Here is a 25,518-nt window from a genome sequence, read left to right on the forward strand (position 1 = left end):
TCTAAGGCTTCCAGGACACAGCCTGCATACAGTGAGACTTCTTTTTCCTTCACCAGCTAGGGCTCCCATTTGCCTGTTTTCTTGTGCTAAGTTAACTATCGCTGCTGGTGGATGCCCAGCTGGGAGCAGAGCTGCGCCCTGCACCCTGGAAGCGCTCCGAGAGCAGGTGGGCCGCCCACCCCACTCCGAGGTCCTACCTTCCTCACAGCTCTCGCCCTTGTAGCCGGGGTTGCAGATGCAGGTGCCCATGATGCAGGTGCCGTGGTTGCTGCAGGCCACGTCGATGCACTGGCTGGTGGGCACGTCGCACTCGGCGCCCTTCCAGCCGCTGTGGCACAGGCACCGGCCCTTCATGTACTGGCCGTTTCCGCTACACAGCACGGGGCAGGAGGCTGCGGAGACAGTACGGCAAGTCTGGCGTGAATCGACGCCTGGCGCGGCCCACCTGCCTTTGTCCCTTTCTCCCTTCGGCCTGCAGGCCGGACCAAGAGCCTCAGGTGCTTTGCCACAGTCCCCGTGTGTATCCATCTGTCTGTGTCTCCGGCTTTATTTCATTCTGGTTTAAACACATGTGGAACTGTAGGCTAGGCTGTGCCGTGCAGGGCCTGGTGGAGTTAAGCGCCCACTGAACGCTGCTCTCCTCCATCCCCCTTGTACTATGGGTACAGCATGGTGGTGGGGCCAGGACCCTGACGCACAAAGCTTCCATCTGTTCCTTGGTCTTACTGGGCCTCCTGCCTGCCCCAATCTCCAGCCCCTCCAGCACTCTCCCAACAGCATTCCATTTTGTTCCCTGTGCCCCATCTGCAGCACCACCTGCTGTCTCTCTAACCCAGCAAAGCTCAGCCTTTCTTGCCTTTTGGGCTCCACGCAAGCCCCACACACTACTGTCCCCATAAGAGAATAGCTCAGCCCAACTTGGCTCTTTAAAGTATTACCTTCAAGCCCCACACACTATTGCCCGCATGAGAGATTAGCTCAGCCCAACTTGGCTCTTTAAAGTATTACCTTCCCATTCTGCCTCTTAGCATAAAGTGCTTCGTGATCATCCGTATGAAGGACACGATATAAAAATAAATTATATTGCACTGTGCAGTAAATACCTACCAGCCTTACCGAGATACAATAAGGCTGTTTTATACATGACTTTCAAGTTTAAGTGTGGATGGGATGAGACAGTAATTCTTGTTAGAGGGAATGACTCATGTCTTCTCGTTGCACCCCCTTCCCCTGGCCCCCACCTGGCTTCTTTCCTTTTAGAGGCACTCAGTAGGTAATCACTGTGGTTCCTTGGGGCTGCAGCTCTGCAATCTCAAACGGAGTCTCTTCCACATTAGGAAGAATAAGCTGAAGCCCCTAAACAGTATCATGTCACGGTATTTGCTGGGCACTCTGAAAAACCACCTCCACGTCCCACTGATGAACGACTGTTCAAGCATCAGGTCAGGATTCCAATGTCACCCCACCCAGGGAGCTTTCCTGGTCCTCATCGAGTCCAAGCTAAGACAGCCGCTCCCTGAATTTAACCTTGCTGTAGCGTGTTTCACTTGCTAATGACTGCTTTGTCATCGTCTACTTACTTGTCTGTCCACCGCACCCAACCCCCCCCCACCCCCGCCCCGACCAGACTAAGAGCTCCTGGGAGGGGCCTCGCTCACTGCTCTAATCCCAGCACCTAGCATGGGAACAAGCCCCAAAGGGCACTAAGCAAAGGCTTGCTGAAGGATTGAAGAGGTGGGAAGACCAAAGGAAGGAGCCATTTCAGTTTCCCAAGAGGAGTGCAAGCTCCTTTGGCTTCGCCCCGTTGACTCTTCCAAGGACAGAAAGGAAGGCCAAATGGCACAGGGCACATCATGGGTAGCCTTTAAGCCATCTCAGTACTGGTCATCATTAGCACTGTCCGTGCCCAGATATGAGGCAACATCAGGTCCCGTGTGGCGCAAAGCAGCCCCCCACCCAACCCCTCCCCTCAGTGGTCTCAGCAGAGATCCCGGCACCATGGAGCAGCAACGCAGGCCCAGCCACAAGGCCAGAGAGACCACACTTGTGAAGTGACCGGCAAAAGCCCCTTGGCACATGTCAATTATCCTTCAATAATCAAAAAACAAAGCGAAACAACCCACCCCCAAAAAAAAACCCACCAAAGGCACTTGGCAAAGGCTGAGCACTCCTCAAAAGGGAAATCAACTTTTTTTCCTTTAAATTTTTTATTGTTATGTTAATCACCATACATTACCTCATTAGTTTTTGATGTAGTGTTCCATGATTCATTGTTTGTGCATAACACCCAGTGCTCCACGCAGAATGTGCCCTCTTTAATACCCATCACCAGGCTAACCCCTCCCCCCACCCCCCCTCCCGTCTAGAACCCTCAGTTTGTTTTTCAGAGTCCATCATCTCTCATGGTTTGTCTCCCCCTCTGACTTACTCCCCTTCATTCTTCCCCTCCTGCTATCTTTTTTTTTTTCTTAACATATATTGCATTATTTGTTTCAGAAGTACAGATCTGTGATTCAGCAGTCTTGCACAATTCACAGCACTCACTATAGCACATACCCTCCCCAATGTCTATCACCCAGCCACCCCCTCCCACCCCACCCCCACTCCAGCATCCCTCAGTTTGTTTCCTGAGGGGAAATCAACTTTTTAAAAGGACCGCCACTGCCACTTCCCCTGCCCCCAGCACAGACATGAGGTTCACGCCCTTGTGAACAACAGGGCTGACCAGCCCCGGCTCCGCAGGCAGACCCTGCTCTCGGGGCTTCTGGGCAACGGCCCTGGGGGGCCCCTCTCGCGGGAGGCAGCAGGTGGCCCGGGGCCCTGCGCTTGCTCTGAGAAGTGCGACGTGCGCCACACATGGGGCCGGGGGAGTGGGGGTCGCCCGCAGACGCACAGGTCTCACCTCTGCCACAGTCGGGGCCCAGGAAGCCCAGGAAGCAGTGGCAGGTCCCAGAGATGCAGTCCCCGTTGCCATAGCAGTTGCTGGGACAGTTATCCACTGACTCTGGTGGGGAAGAGAGAAGGAGAGTTGAAAAGAGGCTTTCATTACCCAGCAGAAGGCCCAGGGATCCAACTTCAGGTTAGCCAGGCCCACACATTCGAGCTCGTCCAGTCCAGTCACTGAAAGGAACCGACAGAGTTAAAAAGTGTGCGTTATTTTTACTCTTAGTGCATCTCAATTGATGCTAAGAGATGTGTTCTGGAAAATGTCCGCTTGAACCAAGATTTTATATATCAAATTTGTATCTACAAATGCATTAGAAATTCTGCAGCTGAAACACTGGGGAAAACAGCGTAAGCTGTTAGCGGTGCTGCTTTGTGGAGGCCGGCGTATTGGGCGAGTCTCGCGGTCTTCTTCGCACTTTCCGTGCTTTATATTTTTCTCATAATGGGCCGATATTCCATTTCCTTGTTTTTTTCGCAGAGCTACCGGGCATATGCAGACCTGTTTTTTCCCATGTCAGGGTTTTCACCTATCGGCTGGGTGCCCACTGTGGGCCACCAGGGCTAACACAACAGCCTGGAGGCTGGCCTCCTGCTTCCCCTCTCGCTCCCCACTCTGATTCCATCACCACCCGGTGGACTGAGCCATCTCTCGGAAACAAATCTGATCCTGTCATTCTCCTGCTTAAAATCCTTCGATGGTTCCCCATTTACTGCGATGAAAAAATTCCAAGCTTTCTCAAAAGGCACTGGAGTTTTCTTTCACATTCCCTTTGCTGTACCCGCCTCCCCGGCATATGCAGTCATGCCCACCTTTTGCCGGGATGGGATTTTCTCAGACTCTTCCTACTGCTTTTGCTATATTCTGTGTGACCTGACAAGGAAATATGGAGTTCATTTAAGAAAGATTTTAGCAAAAAAAAAAAAAAAAAAAATCGTCAATGTTTTGTAGCTTCAGGTAGTAAACCTGTTATCTAGAAAATCTGTTTATTTGGAACAGCCTGTTTCTCAATAATGCTGGGTGTGGAATAGGGGAAAGAAGCCACTCTATACTGGAGCCTTCTTTGTGCCACATGTTTCCACAAAGTTTCTCCCATTTCACTGTCACCAAATCTGCAAGCATGTATTGTTACTCCTATTTTAAAAAAAGAAAAAAAAAAAAAAGAGGAGGCTCAGAGAAAGATGAAGTGGCCTGCTGAGAATCACAAAGATGCTGAGTCCTGGAGGCAGGATTTGAACCCAGGACTCAGGGCCTGGTCTTCTTCAGTGATGCTGTGCTCTCTGGGCCTTGAGGGAACTCACTCCACAGCAGAAGCCTGGAGAAGGAACAACGTGACAGATCTAGGGCACAGTGAGGCCGGTCCTGAAGACGGCAAAGGATCCCGCTGTAAGGTAGCAAATTCTAGGGCTTTCAGGGCTTAAAGGGATCCAAGAGACCATAGCCTAATGCTCTCATTTAATAGTGAAGAAAACTGAGACCCGGAGAAAGGTCAGGGACTCACCCAAGGTCTCAGAGTGCGTCAGCAGGGTCCGAATTGAAAGGAGAGGAAGGGTTAGTCAGGTGGGACAGAGTTAAGGATTCAAAGTGTTGTCTTAGCTCACAACTACAAGCCATGAAGCTAAGACTGAGGCCTCTGCTAAATGAGATGTTAGCATCTAAGACGTGAGTCTTGCCCACAGGAAATCTGCAGCCTAATTGGGAGAACGAGACAACAGCTGTCATTCAGGCAGTAGCATGGGGCATGGAAGAAGCTGTGCCTGGAGGTAAAGAGACCTTGTACGGGGGCCTGTTCTTCTAGTATCATGCTGGGGGGCCTAAAACAACTTCCTGCCCCTCTCTGGGCCTCACCTCCTTCATATATAAATGAAGGTGATGGCAGAGATGATGACCCCTAGGACCGCTACCTGTTCTAAAATGTTATGAGTCTATAATTAATTAAGAGAGCAAATGTGCAGAAAAGGTGTCCAGACAAGGAAGGGCATTGAGCCTTAAGAGCAACAAAGTACTCAGGGCCAAGGCAATGGTAGCTGATACGGGACAAAACCAGCAGAGGGAAGGCTTCTCGGATGAGGTGGGCTTGAGGAATGGCTTGGGTATGGATCGATAAGGGAAAAGATGGAGGGATGGTGAGGAATTCACAGTGTGGTGCATTTCCCGGAAGTCTTTTCCCAACTGTCTGTCATTATTGACTTGGAAACTACTTAAAAAGAGTTCAAGAGTTCAAATGCGTGGTTCTTTTTGTGAATGGGTGGGAAATTCCACTCACTCGATGTTGTCCCTCTGCTAACAAGAGCTGAGCTTTACAGGAACACAGAGTTAAGAACAAGAGGGTCCAATCTAACATGTGCTCTCCTTACAGCACAAAGCAGTCTGGGTCCTGGTGGAGCAAGGCTCACAAGCCAGGGCCCTGAGCACCTCGGCTCTCCATTGGCTTTGCCTGGAAGAATCCATGTTCCTACGGTCTTAAAGTTATGTGTCCTTCTAGAGAATGACTTTGGGAGTTTCCTTCTGAATATGCTTTTAAAAACTAAGAATTCTGAGGGGCCCCTGGGTGGCTGAGTCGGTTAAGTATCCAACTCTTGATCTCAGCTCAGGTCTTGGTCTCGGGGTCGTGAGTTTGAGCCCTGCATTGGGCTCTCCACTGGGAGTGGAGCCTACTTAAAAAAAAAAAAAAGGATTTGGAGTAAAGTTTAGGGCAAGATTATTTTCTCTTTAAGCTACTGGCTGGTGGTCCAACTGGGGAGGGTGGGTTTCACCTTCAGCACAGCAGAAGGGGTACAAGGCAGAAGCAGGAGGCCTGGTTGCCAGGTCCTGTTCTGCTACTGCCTGGCTGTCAGACCTTGGCCGTGTCACTTGATCTTCCTGCACCTGTTTCCTCATCTTTACACTTGCTCCTCCCTTGCTTCCCTGCATGGCAACGCCTAGTCCTTTCAAATCCAGCTCAAATGTCACCTCCTCTGACAAGCCTTCTTGACTTCTTAAACAGGCTAAGTTACTCCCAGGACTTTGTCCCCCTCAGCCCTATTAAAGCATCATGTAGTTCACATTGTTGCTCTCAGAGAGAATTCAACCAGATGATCTCAGAGACCCCCCCGCCCCACCCCCCCGGATCTAAAACTCTCTGGCTCAGTCCTTCTCAAACCCAGGGGTATAAAATATGTCTCTTAATAAATTACCATAGTTACCACTTGCATTTTTAACAGGATCAATTGCAGATAAGTGTTACACACTGTCTAGATTTTGATTTATGAAGTCTGTAAGATACAAACCTGTTAATCATCTGCCAAAAAGCCTTCACAGTGAAACAGTGAGGAAAATACATTTTCTGTGACCGAGTATAGTGTTGTTTGCTAAATCTGACAGAAGAGAAGTCTGTTTGCTTCAAAATTTGCCCCAGGCTGTTGGTGTCAGAGCAGGGAAAAGTTTTAGGAGACATGGAATAATTTTACGATAGCAACAAGGAAGTGGAAGGGAGACATTTAGAGAATATTTCTTTTGGATGAAATGTTCATGTCTATAGTTTTTCTTCCATTTGGAAGGCTTTCAAGTACTTGGGGCCCACTTGGGACCGCACAAATAATGAGTCTCCACTAACCAGCTATCTCTATACTAAATGCTAGTGCAGAAGAGACACTCATTGGCTTGGGAGAAGTGTGAACTTTATTGCATAAATGTTATGTTTCCAATTAGTGTTTGGTGAATTCCCTCCCCCTATTGTTCCTTCCCGCTTTGCTCACATTCAGACTGCAGCTGCCTTCATTTAGCAGAAGGTGTACCTTTAGACTGCTCAGACCTGAATTAAAATTTCAGCTGCCTATGAATTACTGATTTTCATAATTGGGTGGATGGTATGCTGGAGGATTGGGGGGGGCGGCGCTTTGCCCCTAGCTTTTGTTTTTCTCTCACAACAGTGGGTCCTGCTAGGAGATTTAATTTTCAGGAACTTGTTTTTCCTTCCATCAATATCGGATCGCGGAGTTTAAATGTTTCCTTAGCTCATTCTCTGGATATGTGTTGTGAGTGGGCGTGTTCTCTGGGTGTGGCACAAAATATTGTTCAACATACAAAGGGGTGTCTGCAGAAGGAAGAGAAGACAATGCTCCTTCCTAGAGGAGATGTGGAAACCACAGACACCTCAGTGAACCCATTATAGTGCCTTACTTGGTCTGCTCGCTACTCTTTCCCAGACACAAATCACTAGCACTGCTGTGAAATGAGATGGTGAAAGATGATCAAGTCAAGGTCAAGGTGAAAGAGAATCACAGTTGATAAATACGTCCTCCTGATCTGCGGTTGAGGTCCAGAAAGGCCTGCCTTCATTTTCTACCTTTTGCTTTCCATTTTTGAAATCCCAAAGGCTCACTTTGTAGGAAACAAGGAGAGACCACAGAAGAAATCCTGCCTGGAGGAGGACTACGAGGCAGGCTGACTGGCCACTGGACTCCTACTTCAAGGGCCAGTCACACCAGAAGAGGAAAGGTGGCTTTTCTCCTCCACCAGCTCACCATGGCCACGGGAGTCTGCCGACGGATTCCAGTACCAAAGACAGAAGGAATCGGCTCTGAGTGATGCCGGAGCTCACTCGGCATCCTCTGTCTCTCTTCTCCACTCATCCGGTACCTATGCCTCCCTCCCAGCACCTCCTCTATCTCTTGTTCCCCTGTGATGTGCCCCAGCCAAGAGAAGCAACTCTTTCCACTGCTTCTCTTGTTGCTCCTTAAGTTGTAAATATGGATGTCAGCCACTCTTTCGGAGCAGTCGGTTAAAGAACCAACGTCTACCTATTACACAGCTGAGATCCACTCTCTGGTGCTTCCTTTTGGCTTCTCTGTAGGATAGATGCTAATGCTTCAGGCAAGAGGAAGGAACTTGGACTCTGGGACAGCCAACTGCATGACTGGATGTATGACCTTGACGGCAGCTAGTGAAATACTTTAGGTTACATCTATTACATCATCTTTGATCCTGAAAGGAGACTGGCCTTATTACTGGCAACAAGGAAAAGAGAAGAAGACAAACTAGATGGCACAGCTGGGAGTTAATTCTACAGCAACTCAAGGTAGAGAGGAGACTCTAATAGAGACCCTCTCATTCCCTCAAATGGAACCATGAAAGGTGTACCATATATTTTAATTTATTCCTCATAATAAGTATGAGAAATGGGTACCTTTGCCATCATTTTACACATTTACAGCTCTCAGATGGAGACTGTGCGCTGAAGTCACTTTCTCAAGGTCACACAGCTATAAGGGCAAATCTAGTAGGTGAACCAAGTTCTATCGGACGCCAAAGGAGCTGAAGGTCGTGGTATATGGCCTGAACCAGAGCATGGGCTCCAGGAACCAGGATGCCTCCTGCTAACTATATGCCTTTTGGACAAGTCATCTCTACATATCGGTTTCCCCATCTGTGAAATGGGGTTAATAATGGCACCCACCTAAGAGAGTTATTTTGAAGAGCTCATAGTGTAGCAGGGTGCATGCGAAGAGGTTTGCTCAGGACTTGGCAGAGTTGGTATTTTGGTTTTAAGGAAAGGTCACACGTGCCTTTCATTTGTGAACCAAAGCAACATACTAACTTGGTCTAATGAATCCTAACAAGGCAATGTGGGCTTTTGGAGGTGAGCGCACACACTTATACATATAAAGCACACAGCAACTCCCCATGGTAAAACAGGGAAGCAAACAAGCACTGTGCTGAATGCGAAGAAGGCAGGGTGTTTGGGTACATTCCCTCCTGGGGAAAAGCACTATCAAAACAAATTAAACCTGTTGTCTCCCAGAAGCCCAAACACAGGCAGATTCATGCCAACATCTGAAAGAACTTTTCTCCCTGTGCACTTGAGATTGGCACTGGGAAGGTGCCAGGTGCTGGAAAGCTGTTCCATGGCCTGTGAGGTGTCAGTCCCTGTAGGCGCCCCAGCTCTCTGTGCAGATGATGGGATTCAAAGGCCTCCAGGCTGCAATAGTCTAGGTCAATGCAATGACAAAAATTTGACAAAGCCCCTGACAGCCTGGGCTTCAAGCCAGTTCTGCCCTGGTATTTGAACTGGGAGATCTGTTTTCAATCATACCCAGAAGTTTACCAACCACTATGAAGAGCAACTCTAAGGACAGGGTCTAGGAAAGATGATGATTCCCTTGATTATATTAAGTTTTGGTTATTTGCTAATTCTTTCTTTGGGGGCACAAAGAATTTCACCAAGAAGACTATGAGCTCCTTGAAGACAAGCAACAAGTCTGGTTCTCCAAAAAGTCTGGTGTGTGCTACACACAAAGCAAGCACTCGGTAATATGCACTGTGTGGAGAAACTGAGCAGGAATACAAGGGGAGAAACGGAGGAAACAGGGCGGGAGGTACACGGCACAACAGACTCCAGAGAATGCCTGCTGGCCAACAAAGCTATCATTTCCTTGCTCTACAGTGTCAGGCACGCAATGCCTAGAATAAAGGGACTGAGAGGAAGTGCACTCTGCATTGTGCTCTCAGACCATATCTGGAGTTCAGTAGTTCACCATCCGGGAGCCACATTTAAGAGACGGATAAGATGAAGTTGAGGAGAAGAGCAATGAAGAAAGGATAAGAGGACTTGAACAAACATTTCAAATAAAGAATTCCTGGGTGGTTCTGTCAGTTAAGCGTCGGACTCAATTTCGGTTCAGGTCATGATCTCAGGGTCATGAGATCGAGCCCTGACATGTGTCAGGCTCTGTACTGGGTTGGGTGCTGGGCGTGGAGCCCGCTTAAGATTCTCTCCCTCTTCCTCTGCCCCTCCCCTGCACTGTGCCCCCACCCCCACCCCCTCGCTCTCTCTCTCTCTGTCTCTCAAAAAAAAAAAAAAATTCCTGAAGGAATTGGGAATTTAGCTTACTCAGGGGGTACTGACCACTGTTTAAAAGTATCTGAAGGGCTATTATGTAAGATAAGGACTAGACTTTGGTGGTCCTAAATTAGGTTGATTAGGTCCAATGAGTAAGGACTATAGTCCTTGGGAAATGGACTTAATTCAAAAGAAGAAAGAATTTTGTAAGTGTCAGAGCAGGATACTATTTACTTTGTTGGATCATATTCTGTTGATGTGTATGGATCTGCCCATATAACATAAACTTCTTGAGGGTAGGAAATGTGTCATTTGTTTCTGAGCCTTTAGTAAACAGTGCCACCCTTGGCTTACAGCAGGTCTTAAATGAAAGTCTGTTGGCTGAATGACAAAATGAATGGACTAGGTAACCCATCAGATCATACATTTTCAGTCGCTGGCTGCATTCAAATTAATGACTGGCAGAGATATTTCAGGGGCCTTAAAGATAAGCTTCTAAACCTGAAATCTTAGGATTCCATGAGTCACATGTGAAGGAACAGGCTTGGACTGTATCGAGAAACTTGGGTTTTAGTCCCACTCCTGCCACCAGCTCGCTAGGTGACACTGGCCAGGCCCCTTCCTCTCTTACGGTCTTTCTTTTCATCTACAAAATTAAATTCATGGAGCAAATATTTACTGAGCATCCACTCTGGCTCAGGAAGTATTCCAGTGAAGTGGATGGCTTAGATGGTCTTTCAGATCTAGCATCCTATGATCTAATGAATCAACCCAAATTGTCAGTTGTTAGAATACTATACAAACAGATGAAAAAGTGGAGAAAATCCTCCTGTTTAGGGTTGGAGATGGGGAAAAGGAAGTTTGCTCATTTATGGGCTGACTAACTTCTCACACCTGCCTTCTGTGCCTTCACATAATGAGCATCACATCATCATTATCCTGTGAGAGGGGCCACGAGGCCGAGTCCTCAGGACAGGGCTGGAGAGTGGGCAGCTCCCCAGCTGCCTCTGGCTGAGAGCCCCTCCTCTGTTCCAGGGACTGCTGGCAGCCACTCTCATGCGTGTCAGAGGCCCCTCTGTGGGCTCTGGTTCTGCTGCCTTGTCTGGAAAAAGCTGCCCGTGCAGTCTCTTACCGTGTCCTGTGAACACAGGCCAGGGAGGCCGCCAAGACGCGGCACGGTGATGCGGCTGACAAATGCTGTGCTGTTCGAGAAGAGAAAGGCCTTCAAAGGAGAAGTACATGTTCACATGTTTGGAGACCCTTTTCCTGCCCTTACAGATCTACCCATCCTCCACCGACAGCTCCTTCCGAGGAGTAATGCCAGGGGGCCCAGACGCTGCTACCTCCTCCCTGGCCACAGCAGATGGGCCTGGGCGGAGCAGCTGACCAGGACAGACTCAGGACCCAGGCGGACTGGTGCTCTATGATGCAGCCTGGTGCACAGAGGCTCAGGGCCAGAGACCCACTCTCTAGTATCTGAACTGAAATGCATCCCAGGAATGTGGCGTCTAAAGTCTCAGTTAACTCAACTATGAAATGAGAAAATCGCTTGCCACATACACAATTGTCACAAGACGAAATAGCACCACCACATATGTGTGAGTCTGTGTATGTGTATATACATGCACGTGTGTGTGTGTGTGTGTATAGACAGGCCCCGGTACACAGAAGGTGCTCAGGAAATGTTGCTTTACTCCTGTCCCTAGTATAGCTTCAGTGAAAACCCTTTAGCCTCTGTCAGTCACCTGAAGGGTTTGTTAAAACATGGACTGCTAGGCTCTACCTCTAGAGTTTCTCATGTCATTGGTCAGGGGCAGGGTCCCAGGGGATGCTGATGCCCGTGGGTACCCTGGGTACCACTCCGAGAACCAGTGGTCTGGAAGAAAGGCTGAGACTTTACACACAGGTCTATCAAGACAAGCCAGAGGGGACAGAGAGATCTAAATTAAGCAAGAATGCCATACTTGGGGACCACTTCCAAAGAGGAGGGCCTGGTCGTCCAGGAGGTAGTATTTGAATAGCTCTTGAAGAATAGGCAGGCTTTTGAAATGCAAAGCAGTTCTGGGCAAGATGGGGGTCGAGCCAGAGCCAGATCTGGAATAATCATCTTTGCTGCTCCCACGCAGCGACCTGCTGATCATCATGCCAACTTCATGTCAAGTCTGTCTTTAGAACAAATTACTTAAGAAATCAGGTTTTTAAGAGCTCTACTTAGCTGCTGGCTAGAGAGTTCCATCTAATGAACATCACTTTGTGCTGAATTCTTCTGTGATGACAGACAATGGAGGAACAGAAACATGCTCTGACGAGGTGTGGTGGGGGTGCTGCTAATTATTCTCCAGTCATTTATGCAGGCTGGTCACCAAGCTTGATACTGCTTACAAGCTACACAGAAAACCACGTCAGCATGGTCTGGTCTGAGAACACACAGAACTATGTAAAGATGACCTCGAGACCTGCAGCTTAAGCACACCCAAGGTGCTAGGACTTCACCTGGGAAATGGAAATGTCCAGGCTGGACTCCCTTTGGCCCGGACCGCTGTGTCGGCATTCTGAGGGGACTCCCGCCTCCAGCCTCGTCCCTTTCTGTCTGCTCTGTCCCTGTAGGCCTGGGCTGCCATTCTGGAATTGAGCCTCTTCAGGCCACGGATAAGGCCACTGCAGATACCGCAAACTGGAGGCCTATGGACGCTTTTGTTTGTATGGTGTCTAAAAATCTGAGTTAGTTGCCAGAATTTCTTAAAAAAAGGAGAGCTCATTAAAAAATCTCAATGGTGGCTTTTCCTGAAAAATTGGAAGACCAGCAAGGCAATAATCTCTTCTTATTCAGGAGAGGCCCAGACACTGTGGTCACCTGCTCGGTCCCCCAGACATTTGAATACATGACCCCGGCCTGGAGCAGTGGTTCTAAATGTCATTTATTTGGGTACTGCCTGTATGCAGCTGCCACAGGCATGTACTATCTGTCTTATTATTCACTTAGTATTTGTGGCTCATTTATTGTTGTGAATTTATTTAGAACAGAAATTTAAAATAATAGTTTGATATACCTAATTATATTTTTTCCAGCATACTAAAATAAATATATCATTTTTGAAAAGGAGTCTGTGTATAATGTAAAATCATTTCAAGAAGTATACTGTAGGAAATGTTAGAAAGGAGAAAGCCTGAATTTCTGAACGAGGAGTTTAACGCTCCAACTTCTTTCCAAAATAACTTCTTTGCCACAAGGGTTCTCCTCATGGCCTCTTTGTGTTGCTGCCAAATTGCTTCCCATCCCTTCCAGAACCCACACCCTCTTTCCAGCCAATGCTGATGACTGCACCTGCGAAGCATGCCTCCTGTTCCCCGTACACAAGTCCAGGACCTTCCATCCTTCAAGCCTCCTGGGATTCCTTCTAGCAAGACAGCTCTCTCTCTCTCATCTGAATCCTAATGGCAATTTCCCTCTCTCCTTCACTTCTCACCTACTGCTTTCTACCTTGCAGTCTAGTTATTTATGAGTATAGCTCTTTTCCCCTAGTGAACTGCAAATTCTTTGAGAGGAAGGAATCCGTTTCCAATTCCTCATCTCATCCACATCTCCCAAGTGACTGGCCCACTGCCTTGTCTGCAGGAGCTACTCCTTCAACACTTGTTAAATATCAAATGACAAAGGGCAACCTGTGGTTGAATGAGTGTCCTTTGGCGTGTGAAGCCTCAAATCCCAAGGCTGGGTTCCTTCTGTCGGGGTCTGCGCTGTTGGTTTCCTTGCTGATTTCCTTTTTTATGCTTCTCATTTATTTATTTATTTTTTCCGAATTTCATTGCTATACATTTTTTCCAGACCTGCAGCTTCATTTTCATTTCTCTTCCTCTGGGCCTGCTGTATTCAGCTAGACACTGTAACAGGCTCTCTTGTCACTGAAGAGCCCTAATCATGTGTTTTGGGGGAATCCAAGGTAATACAACTTTGCAGACCCCCAGCTCTTCTCTGTAGCAAGAACTGTCAGAATGGCTTCTGTGAATTATGGACCTGAATTACCTGTTTCAGGATATAACACAATAAAATGATTAACAAGATGGATAAATTCTCCAACTCCGGTGGATTTTTCTTTACAATAACTATAATGTGTGTCGGTCAGTCGCACAGTGATTTGAACCGTATTTCTTTGTTATTTATCTAGTAGGTAACACTCAACATAATAACGTGGGTCTCTGTCTTTGGGCCAGAGGCCAAGTTGGACTTCTGCTGGACACCAAATCCTATTAGAGATCATCGTAATGCAATTATATGCTCAAGTTAAATATTTTATAGCTGCTCTGGCCATCTAGACAGATCGTTCCCTCGGCCTCTAGGCAGAAGCTGCCCAAATGGCAAAAGCAAAAGACTACATATCTTGTAAGGAATTGAGAAATAGTTGCTGTTGTGAAAAGTTTATGGAAACTTCTGGCCACCTCTGACTCTCTGGGAGCAGCAGGAATCTAAGCCACCATTATACCAGGTTATAATCAAACATCAGCCCCTGTGTGGGCCAGACCTAGTATAATCAAACGTCAGCCCCTGTGTGGGCCAGACCTAGAGGGGAGGTCTCCCTAGTTCCCTGACCCATGACATGCTGGCCCATCCATGTGCCGGAACCATCTGCTCTCTGCCCAGTGAGAGTGTTGGAGGCAGACTATACTCTCAGCTATCCGCATGCTCGAATGGTAAGAGCCCATGGGGTCCCTGGAGCACTAGGGAACAGCCCCTGTGGCTGGCCAGCCTTTTTTCCAGGACCTTGGTTCCTTCCTCCAGTCCCCTGGGCTGGAGTGTGAGCACCAACCCAGGCGTGGTCAGCTGGACTCTACCTCCCCATGCTTTGTCTCTAACCCCTCTGGGCCCTGGCATAATTCCTGCATAATCTGACTTCATTGGCTAGAACTCCCTGACCTGGGACTGCACGTGGGCCATGCAATCAGACAGACCGGGGTCTGACTTCCTGCTCTGACTCTCACTAGCTGTGCAGCCCGGGGCAAATCATTCACGGTCTCTGAATCCCGGGTCCTTACCGACCTATCTCATAGCGCAGATGGGGATTAACTGAGATAATGCACGTGAAGCACTTTGTGGAGCTTGCAGTAAATTTCTCATCGGTGGGAGGTAGAATGAAACCAAGTCAAAGCAAACCAAACCAAGCAAACCTATTTTAGACAGGCCAAGTCAGAGGCTGTGTGCTATAAGAGGAAGGGCACACACTTTAGAGGCCCTGGGCATTTGCATCCCACCCGGCCACCTCCTGTGTGACCTCGAGCAAGTCCCTTCACCTTTCTATGTCCTAGTTTCCTTATCTGTAAAATGGAGGTGATTATACAGTGCCTGACACACAGTGGGCGTTATAGTTTTAGCAACTGAGTGACTATGGATAGGGGGCCGTGGACCCTGCTCAGCGTGCCAGTATTTCCTGGCTGTCCCCTGGCTGACCTCAGCTCACTTCTCCCTCATCAAGGGCTCCTGGTATGCCACGCATACAGGCATGTGCACTTGAGCACAGGACAAGAGGAAGCCAGGCTGTCAGCGTAGGAAAGCAGCAACTCATGCTCCAGCAGCACCTCCATCCAGCACTGGCTTCCATTATTATGACACAACTGAGTCTGTGTAAGATGTTAGGTGTCTTCCTCATGGAAGAGCTCGGGCTGCCGAATTCCCTTTGCCTTTTGGCTCAGACCCCCAGTGCGTGGATAAACATCCTATAAACATTACTCCCTTTCTGTGAAAGATAAGTTATAAGAGTCCGGCCTCTCCTAGATGCCCTGGGGACACTTCCCAGGAGCCCCTTCATACTGGCCAAGTCTGGGCTTCTTCCCTCTGCTACTGCTCACCCTGAGAACCCTGGCTATGCCCATAACAGGGGCACAGCCCTGTGCTACAGCCACGTTGGGGGCCCAGTAGCCAAGGGCAGAGCATGCACACGTGTGCACACACGTGTCTCCAGCAAGCTGCTGGAGTCGCCCCCACTTCAGGTGAGGGGGGCTGATGCTGGGCTTGCTGGTGCTTGAGGCTTCCAAAGGATGTAGCAGAAAGCAGGAAAAGCATGACCACTGTCCCAGGGAACAGACTCCCCCTGCTGGGCCTTCCGCCTCCTCTGGGGGCTAGAGTAAAAGACCCCTGGGTCCTGAGCGCTGCACCTGTAGAAGCAGCATCGCCGCCTGCCTCGGCCTCAGCGGCTACCCAGCCGGCATCCCTTCACCTGCTGTTCCTGGCGGCCGGCCAGCATTCCGGAGGGTGCATGTACTCGTTCTCTCCGAAGCACCTGGGTCTGAGGGAGAGTGGCTTTAATTCACGATGGCTGAGTTTAATCCCTCGTCCCTCCCAGACCCCGGGGAAATCCCAACCTTCACACTCAACTGCCAGGCCAGTACGCTAAGAGAAAGACACTGGGCCAGAGAGCACTTTCAAACAGGCTCTGAACGTCAAAGATGTGCTAGAATATTGGACCTTTCACTCTTCCCATCTAAGCTTCTTAGATTTGAAGCACAGACAGATACAAGCGTTTAATAACAAAGGAATAAATGCAGACATTCAATAAGGTAACAACAATAGTGATGGCTCTCAGCACCGTCCTTTACTGAGGCTGCCATGTGCTGGGCCCTGTGATAAGCTCACAAATCTCCTGCATCTCACTGGACACTCACCTGGCACTAAGCGTTAGGTATCACTATCCCTATTTTTCAGAGGAGGAAATGAAGGCTCAGAGAAGGGAAAAGTCGTGCTCAAGGTTACAGAGGCAAGAACTGGTAGGTCTCCCAAACAACTGGTTACTGGAAACTAGGGCAATTAGCACTCGGAGGGCCAAAGGGCCTGAGCCCGTCTGTAGCCCCAGCTCTCGGCACCTGGTCAGGTTGGCAAACGGTCGGCTGAGATATGATGGTGCAGCAGTCTGATACAGGTGACAAAGAAGTGGGTCACGATGCCGTTAGTGCCCGCAGTGAATCCACGTGGAAAGCCCCGAGTGGGGAGCAACAATCAGGGTCCCCCAGGAACATACTGCCGCTCAGCACTGGGGGCCGGGCAGGCAGGGACCAGGCAGAAAAGGGCCCTTGGAGTGTTTCGAAAGAGGAACACGTTCAAAGGCAGGTTTTCCCAGAATCAGGTGCAGTAGCAGGGTGGGAACCTAGGAGGAGCAGAGGAATTGAGGCCGGGAAGGGCAGTCAGCGGGTGGATGTCAGTAATGAGGGGCAAGAGAGACTTCCCCAGTTTGAACTGGAGGCCCCAAGTGCCCACCCTGCAAATAGCCCTCCTTTCTGAACAACCTTTTGAGACTGGTTAGTAACTAGGCTGGCGAGAACCACAGTTTAGGCCTAGTGCTCTGACTCTACCCTCACCTCCACCCCCACCAAGAAAATGTCTTCTTTTAGAGCCTCAGCCAGGCAACATGCTTCTGCTTTGAGATTCAGAGTCCACGTACAAATTAAAGAAGATCATGGGAGAGCTTACAGCATGTCAGGTGGAATGCGGGTGCACTGCATGATCTCATTTAACCCTTCTGCAGCTCAGGGAAGGTCATTACCTTCCTCAAAGTCTCACAGCTGGGTGGCTGCAGATCTGAACGGGCTCTTCTCATTCGCAGTCACGGTCGGTCGGTCGGCATGCTCCTGCACTTCCAGGAGCTTCTCGTCCTGGATTTTTGTTCCGTGGCTCCTCCCTTCCTTTCTTCCTAACCAAATCCTCTATGCCTTCTTGGCCCACCCTAGGCTACAGTGACCCTACCCTCACTGTTGGCCTTCTCAAAATCCCCTTGACAATTCACTAGGCACTACATGGTAAGCCGTGCCCTCATGTTATCCGTGCTAATTCTCGGGCTGTGAGAAGCTCTTAAGGGACAAGGACCCCAGAGGGCACTGCCTCTGCCTCTCCCAGAGAGCAATGTAGTGCTCGGCTAAAAAAAAAAAAAAAAAAGTACAACCAATGTATATGTTTTTAATTGATTTGCTTTTTTAGCAGGGTAAACAGAGTTGGGCATAAAAAGGCAAAACCTAAATCTGGACAACTATGTAACTTGTGAAAGCAATAAATACAAAAGCAGAATTTGGACTAATAATAATGTTGACATCTATCGTGCACTTGGTGGGGAGCCTGCTCTGCACACATTAACTCATTTCCCCTCGTAACAAAGTCTGGGCCAATCATCACTCCCAGGGCCTGATTCGTTTTCTCGGCTACGTCTGCCCAAGGCTGTACAGCTGACAAGAGGAGGTGCAGGAACTTGAACCCAGGTACTCAGGCTCCAAAACTTCTTCTTCCAATCATTACACTGTATGGAAAGCTTGAGGGACTGTCTACAGCTTTCAATCACTGTGGTAGCCTCACCTTGGATCACTCTGGACAATGAAGGTGCAGAAAGAACAGACTGAGTGAACGAAGTGCACACTTGCTTGGGTAGAGAGCTGGAGGTGGGACTCGCTCGCAAATGAGCCTTCCCAGGGGACTGGGCTAAGTGAGGGCGTGTGGAAGAAACCAGGGGATCGTGCTGAGGTTTGTCATGCTACTGCCAATGCACACTTTTCAACTCCTTCCTCCTTGACCTCTCTAACATTTTTTTTTTTCTAATTCAAAGTAATGTATGCACATAGTTTAAGCAGTCAAACAACACTATAAAGCTTATGATGAAAATAGCAGTTGTCTGCCCTACTCGCACACACGTTGGCCTGCCATACCCCAGAAAACCAGTCTCAGCTCTTTTGGCTATTTCTTGTAGAATTTACCTCACTATTTCTGAACAGTGTGCTTACACAACTGTTGTTTTACTTACATTTGGTGTTATCTACTACTACGGTTAGCTACTCCTGCCCGGTGCGATCTAATGGAAAAGCCTCATTTTTTTTGCTTCCATTTCCTATGTTTTCTTTTTATTAATAACTCTACCCCTACGATCCACCAAAACTAAAATCCCTCTGAAATAGAATTTTCCACGTGGTTGAATGGTACCAGGTAATCTGTCTGGCTCACAGTTTTTCTTTTTGCCTGGGGGACCTCCCTCCTGAGCCCTCTGCCCTGCTGCGGTCTGGTCTGTTTGTTTTCTGGGCCTGCTACACGTCCATCATGCTGGGCCTTCTCTTCACCTCCTCTCTCATTTATTGAGCCACTTGTTTCCTGGACCCCTCTTGCTGGTCTCCTTCATGGTTTTGATGGAGTGCCTTTTCCAGGAGCTTCCTGAGAAAAGGTGAATGGGAGGTGTGGTTTTAGGAGCTTGCATGGCTGTAATCATCTTTATTCTACTCTTAGCGCTTGATGGATAATTTGATTGTGTGAGATGGGGCCGGGAGACCTAAGAGTCTAATTGTCGCTGCTTAGCTTTCACAGAGACTTGAACCCATCCACGTTTCAGTTCTATGGCCTCCCCTTGCCTTCTGCTGCACCTAGTCCCCTGTTTCTGAGGTTTTCTGGGGGCTCTGCTCTCATTGACATTGAATCAGGAGAGGCTCAGTATTTAGCTTTCTCTATGCTGCTAACTCAGCCCACTTTCTGTTTTCTACAAGTCTGCTGACATCTCTTGATGGCTATTGTCTCTTATTCTTTCTGTCTTTGTGGGTTTGTTCCTCGTTTTAAATCACTGCTTTCATTAGGGTGGCACCCCCGGAGGGAGATACAGATAACCTTCAGCCACAAGTTCCTGTCAATAGCATTCGAGATGATTTTCCAGTCCTTCCTTCTTGAAGTTCTCTCTTCCCTCAGATTAAAAAAAAGAAAAAGCACTTTCTGACATTTTTGCCACTGTAGCCACTCCTCCCTCATGCTCCTTCTCTGGCTCCTCCTCAACACACGAAATGCTAGTGGCCCCTGGGCATCAGTCTTAAATCCTCCTGCCTTCTCCCCACTTGCCACTCGCCTCGCTCTCCCTGTTCAGTGTCTCAGGTCTCATAACTCCCTTTCCTTCATAACTCAGCCTAGTCACAGTGATGGTCAGCGACCCTCTCCCTGCAGTCTGAGAGATCCACCAGGGCACGTCCCTGAGACATGTGTCCTCAGCCGTCACCACTGCCCCAGCAGAGAAGCTGCAGAAGAGACGCAGACTGGATGAATGTGGGCTTGTAAGGATAAATGAGTAACTGGGTCAATCAGATGGGAGAACCGGATTGCAACCCAGGCTTGCCCATATGCTTGCTGGGTGATCTTGGACCACTAAACGAGCCTTGCAGAAAAGACCCTTAACTTCAGAACCTCAGCTGCCGCTCGCATGAAATAGGGACTATAATCCAAATACCATCATACTTCACTGGGTTGTAAAGACCTAAATAAAAAGGCAAAAAACTCTATGTCAGTGTGCTCAGTAGGCTAAGAGTCCTATATGACATAAGGGATTATTACTGTCATGGTAAACTCCGCTACGCAGAGAATTCTTGTCCGTTTTGGGTATGGCGGGTGCAGGAAACAGAATGGCAGGCTCAGGTTGCAAAGCTCACAATTCTTTAAAATAGGCTTTCTTTCTGAAAGAAAAAAATCCCACTAAGCCTTCTCTGCTTTCCCCTAACACTAGGCTTTCATGATGGAGGGACCACCTGGGGTCCTGCCTTTCCCGTCCAGCAAAGCTGACTTAGAAAGCGCGGTGTGCCTTCATGGTTAATGGTTTTAACTTAATGCATTCTTTACAAAGCAAAAACAAAAAACAGTGGGAATATTTATATGCATCTAGGTGTGTCACAGAAAGCTGAAGAAACACACGCATTCCACAGTACCTACCACACTCGCCAGCAGACTCTGGTTCCACTCAGATCCTTTCTTGGTCTCTAGATTTGCTCCCTTTATCACTCGTGCCAACTGGGGACAGGAGGAAAGTGTAGAAAACGCCAGCTCTCAGAGGTGATACGGCTGACAAGTCCCTTTTGCAGTCCCTATCATCAGTGCTCTAAGGACTGCATTAGAGTCCGCTGGGAAGAGCACGGACTCCAACGGTCAGCCTGAGACACAACCCTGACGGATGCCCTGTGACTAGCCCTTCGGTTTGCAGGACGGGCTTGTGCAAACGGCACAGTTTCGGAGTTGAGAGCCTTGGGTTCCAGTTCCAGTTCTGCCTCAACTATCAGATCAGACAAATTACGCTGTTATTAATAGATGCATCCGTGCTGGAAACATAGCTTCTGTGTCCTTCGGGGGCTGAAAATTACAAGCATTTCCCCATGCTTCATATACTTCATGGTGATAATTTTTAATGGCTGAGTAATATTCATCAAGTGAATATTCCACAATTTGCTTACATGTTTTCTTATTATTAGACATTGGATTGTTTCCAATTTTTCACAATTGTAAGCAATGCTGAGATAAGCAAGTAGCTTTTGCTAAGTATCAGCTTATTCCTTTAAGAAAGACTCTTGGACGTTGAAAATATGAACATTTTTATGATTCAATATAAAATGCCAACTTGTTTACCCAAAGGGCTGCACTGATTTACAATGCAACTAGTAATATATATGGGTACAGTTTTACTGCAGTCCATTCAGGATTGGGTTTTAACTTGGAGGAGGGGGTTAATTTATAGGTAAAAAAAAAATACAATTATTTTAATTTGCACTTCTTAGATTACTAATGAGGTTAAATGTATTTCATGGATGTTTACACCATACTGTATATTTTTGGAAACTTTTCTGCATGGGAACTTACGCCATTTGTCTATCAGATCATAATTTCTTTCACAGCATATGTACTTGAACATAATATAGATATTAGCCCTTTCTTGGTCTCTCATATTTACTTCAAATATTTTCTCAGTCTACTATTTTCCTTCTTATTTTGACAAGACTTATAAGACATATGGAAGTTTTACAATTTAATGTAAACATTTGCTAGTCTTTTTTTCTTTGTGATTCCTTCAGTGACTCTTTTAAGCTTAAAAGTCCTTCTCTAGGCCAGGGATACGCGAACACTGGGTTTTACCTTCTTCTAGTTTGGCTTTCAAATGTTTACCTCTTTAGTCCATCTGGAATTTATTTGGGCATGTGGTGTGAAGTGAAGTCTGAATCAAAGGGTGAAAACTCAAATTCCTCCAGAGGCCAACGCAGGTAAGTTAAAGAAGTAAAGCAGGTCAGGTGTGAGAAAAATAGGATGAGGTGTAGACTGTGGTGAATTACAGAGTTTTCGAGAGGGCAGGGACTTGTTCCTGCAGGAATTTCGGTCTCCAAATTTTTAAAGGTAAACCATAAACCTACGGTTTTATGGGAAACAGTCCAATTTTTACATATTAGGCTCAAAATGCCTTCTCTGTGTCTCTCGGCCACATCTGTCCCTCTGAATGCCACTTTGCAGCCTCTGGTTTAAGCTCTGCTTTTCTAAGTTATTCTAACAACATTTATCGACTAATCCTTTCCTTCTCCGTTAACTTAACTTGCGATTCTTCTTTTTTTTTTTCCAAATATTAAAGTTTTACATATAGCTTGTAATATTTCTAGGCAGTTTTACTTCGTTAATCTGTTTGACTCCTGGTCTCTTTTATTTTAGATTTATGATACGTTAGTGTCTTTAAAGATGAGTGTTCTTTCATTATTCTTTTGGAATTTCTTCCATGCTTTCATCTGTTTGTTATTCCAGATGAAGCCTTAAACCATTCAATCACATCTCCTAAATTCCCTTTAGGATTCGGTTTGGCATACCATTAAACCTATAAATTGACATATTTAGAGTGTTTCACCTTCTCATCTAGGAACATGCAATATTTCCTAATTATTCATCTCCTGTTTTATGGCTCTCAATAAAATTTCACAGTTTTTGTCACACAGGTCACATATAGTTCTCATTAAGTGATATTTTAATTTTTATTGATTTTTTTTGACTGGGGCATTTTTTATTGTATTTCATACCTGGTGATTGCAAGTATATGGGAAATCTATTGACTTTTGAAAAGCTATCTTGTATCCCAGTTGCAAGTTCTGAATTCTTACTAAGGTAAATAGTTTTTCAATTAATGTTTCTGGGTTCTCTAGGAATATAAACATACCCTTCGCAAATAATGATAGCTTTGTCTCTACCTCTTATTCCTGTTGTCTGTCTTATGTTGGCCAGAGCTTCTAAAACACTGCTAATGGCTATTCCCTTCTTTATTAGTGATTTTAAAGGAAACTTGTCTTATATTTAACCAGGAAGCACTGGATTTTGACTAGAAGTCAGTGCTCTTCGTTATGCTATGTATCTTTTTGTCTTTCGTTTTCAGGATTGTTAGGACCTAGTGTCCTCACTGAAGGTGTTTTTATTACTTATTGAACACAAAAGACAGAGCTCAGCACAGTGCAGAGTGCCTTCAAAAAGGGCTGGAAACTTGCAAAATAATTGTGAATCAGATGGACCTGGGTTTGAATCTTAGCTCTGCTTCTGTGTGACCTTGAATGCAATCCCCTGCCTCACCCAGAAAATGGGGATAACAACTCTGAAGGCACAAGGTGGTTACGAGAATTAAAGTGAGTTCATGTCATTAAATTGTGCTCAGCGTACTCCATGGCACCCAGAAGCCGTTCAAAAGATTTCACCTTCCTCTCCTCTCATTTAAAAAGAGATAATGCTAGTAGGAACCATTTCCCAAATGAAAGGTTTCCACGGAAGAGCTTGCATTTATAAGCTTGAGAAAAATGCAAACCATATTTGTGAAAAATACCACCCTAGTCTTCCTGCCTTAGTGCACTGGGCTTTTTCTTGCTTGTCCAAAATACACAGTCCATCCCTTGCACTCTTGCATGGATTTTTTGGCTTATGACACAAATGAAAATAAAATAAAAATATCAGGCTGGCATGTAATATGAACCAGGAAAGAAACAAACTGTGCGTCTATTAGCCCTGAACATGAGAGCTGCTCAGATAAAGGCATGAACTAGCTAGCAGCTACTCAAATGAAAACCAGATGTTCAGAGGTTTCTGGCTCGCGATTTTTTATAACCCTTCGTATAACACTCATACTCCTGTCATTTCAACAGAAGGTCCTCTGCTCTGTTTAAGTGGCAAGAAACCCGCCCAAACCTCTGCTAGATTTGTAATCTTTAGACCTGTGCTCGACTGTAAAGGAGCTCTCTCCCCAAGTTCAGACCCTGGGGTACAAACTCTTTGTCCCCAAGAAGCCAGGGACTGAGAAAGCACACGTCCTGGGAACCTGCTGCCATGGGACATGGGGAAGGAGGAGTACCAGGGACAGGGGGTCCTAACTTGGGAGGAGCCCAGGGAAAACGTAGAAGAGCCAGTGTAGAAACAGAACGGATTCTGGAGTCAGACTGTCGTAGACTCAAATCCTGGCTCTGTCCTTACTCCTTGTATAACTGTGGCAAGTGGGTAACCTCTCTGAACCTCTTTTCTTCATCTAGATAAAGGAAATAATAATAACTCCTGCTTCCCTGGGACTAGTACAGAATTGAAGTTAGGTAATGTTACGTATTACACTTAGCACGCTCCTGGGACCCTGCAAGCACTGAAAACCATCAGGGACTATTATTGCCAATAACAGTAACAAACACTGTGTAGCACCTATCATGTGCCCAGCATTGTTCGTAGCCTTTAACAGACATTAACTCATTTTATCCTCAAAATTACCCTCATGAAATGTGTACTGGTCTTATCATCATTTTTCAGATAAGGAAACTGAAGCACTGACAGGTTATTTATCTTGCCCAAGGTCACACTGCTAAGAAGTGGCAGAGACTGGATTCCAACCAGGCCGCCTGGCTTCAGATCTGACCACGGAGCCACGTGTCTGTCTCTACTGCCACAGTACACAATATAATTGATCGGATTCAGTCGGCCTCACATGGAAGGGAACACATGCAGTTCAGGCCATGAAGGGCTTACCTAGTAAGGCAACTCATCTCTAGAGGGCCGGCACGGACCCTCCCCTGTATTCCGCTCTCCTCCACCTTCAAACTTAACGTGGTCTTTTCTCATCTTTACTGCCCTCTCCCAACCCACAGGAAGTGGGGTCTTTCTTCCTTTCCCAGGGTTGGTCCTCCTGCATCTGCCCTCTACTCCATGTCTCCCACCTCCTTTCATTAATCATCTCCCTGCTCTCCTGGGCTCCCAATCTTCCCCCTGGCTCCTTTCCCACAGCTGACAACACGTTCAAGGCTCCCCCCACCTTGTATAAACCTTTCCATGAACCCGCCTCCTCCTCAGGTTACTCCCATCTGTCTCCTTCCCTGCTCTGTCTAGAAGGAATTGCTTCTACTCTATGCCTCTCACTCACTTCTGAACTCCTAGTGACCCTGCTTCCGCCTGCAACAGGGGGCAGAAACTGTGCCTGCTGAGGTTGCCAATGACCTGCTGATGGCCAACTCCAACAGCTTCTTTGTCATCAGCTCCCTACCTTTCCTCTAAGGCTAATCTCTTTGTATCTCCCCTGCCCACCCTCTGAATGTTGGGGTTCCATCCGTGACTCCCTGCTTCTCGATACTCTACCCTCCCACCTGCCCCCTCTCACATCCACACCGATGATGCCCATTGAGTTTCCGTCTCCAGGCCAGAACTATTCCCAAGTCAACACTTATTTATCCATCTGCCCATTGGTACCATTGGTAACTGTCAACAGCGAACATCCACTCAGAAATTCTATTAGCAGCTCAAATCTAATGGGAACTTATCCTCTTTATTTCCTTCCCCTTCCCCTCCTCACTTCCTAATTTAATTAATGTTATCACTATGTATCCATTCTTCAAGGTCAAAACTTCTTGCCTCTCCCTTACAGCTAAAATACAAGTGGTCAAGAAAACCAGTCTATAATGTCCTGCAATGCAACCTCTCCTTTATACAAAGCAGCAAAATCTGCCCCAAATC

General features: G+C 47.2%; 1 protein-coding gene across 3 annotated transcripts in view; it reads right to left on the bottom strand.

Moving 5' to 3' along the window:
* TENM4 (teneurin transmembrane protein 4) overlaps positions 1-25,518 on the bottom strand; it is a 368,675-nt gene that overhangs the window by 137,320 nt on the left and 205,837 nt on the right. For all 3 annotated transcript variants that reach the window (XM_088018017.1, XM_028116004.2, XM_088018018.1), the window contains 2 exons: positions 2,903-3,004; positions 198-392 (listed from right to left, as the gene is read on the bottom strand). In XM_088018017.1, coding sequence (XP_087874143.1) covers positions 198-392; positions 2,903-3,004 — 297 coding nt within the window. The remainder of the gene's footprint in view (positions 1-197; positions 393-2,902; positions 3,005-25,518) is intronic.

The sequence above is a fragment of the Eumetopias jubatus genome, unplaced genomic scaffold (assembly GCF_037043125.1).
Source record: "Eumetopias jubatus isolate StellerSeaLion01/CBP00866 unplaced genomic scaffold, mEumJub1_p1.0 scaffold_13, whole genome shotgun sequence".
Taxonomy (NCBI): Eukaryota; Metazoa; Chordata; class Mammalia; order Carnivora; family Otariidae; genus Eumetopias; species Eumetopias jubatus.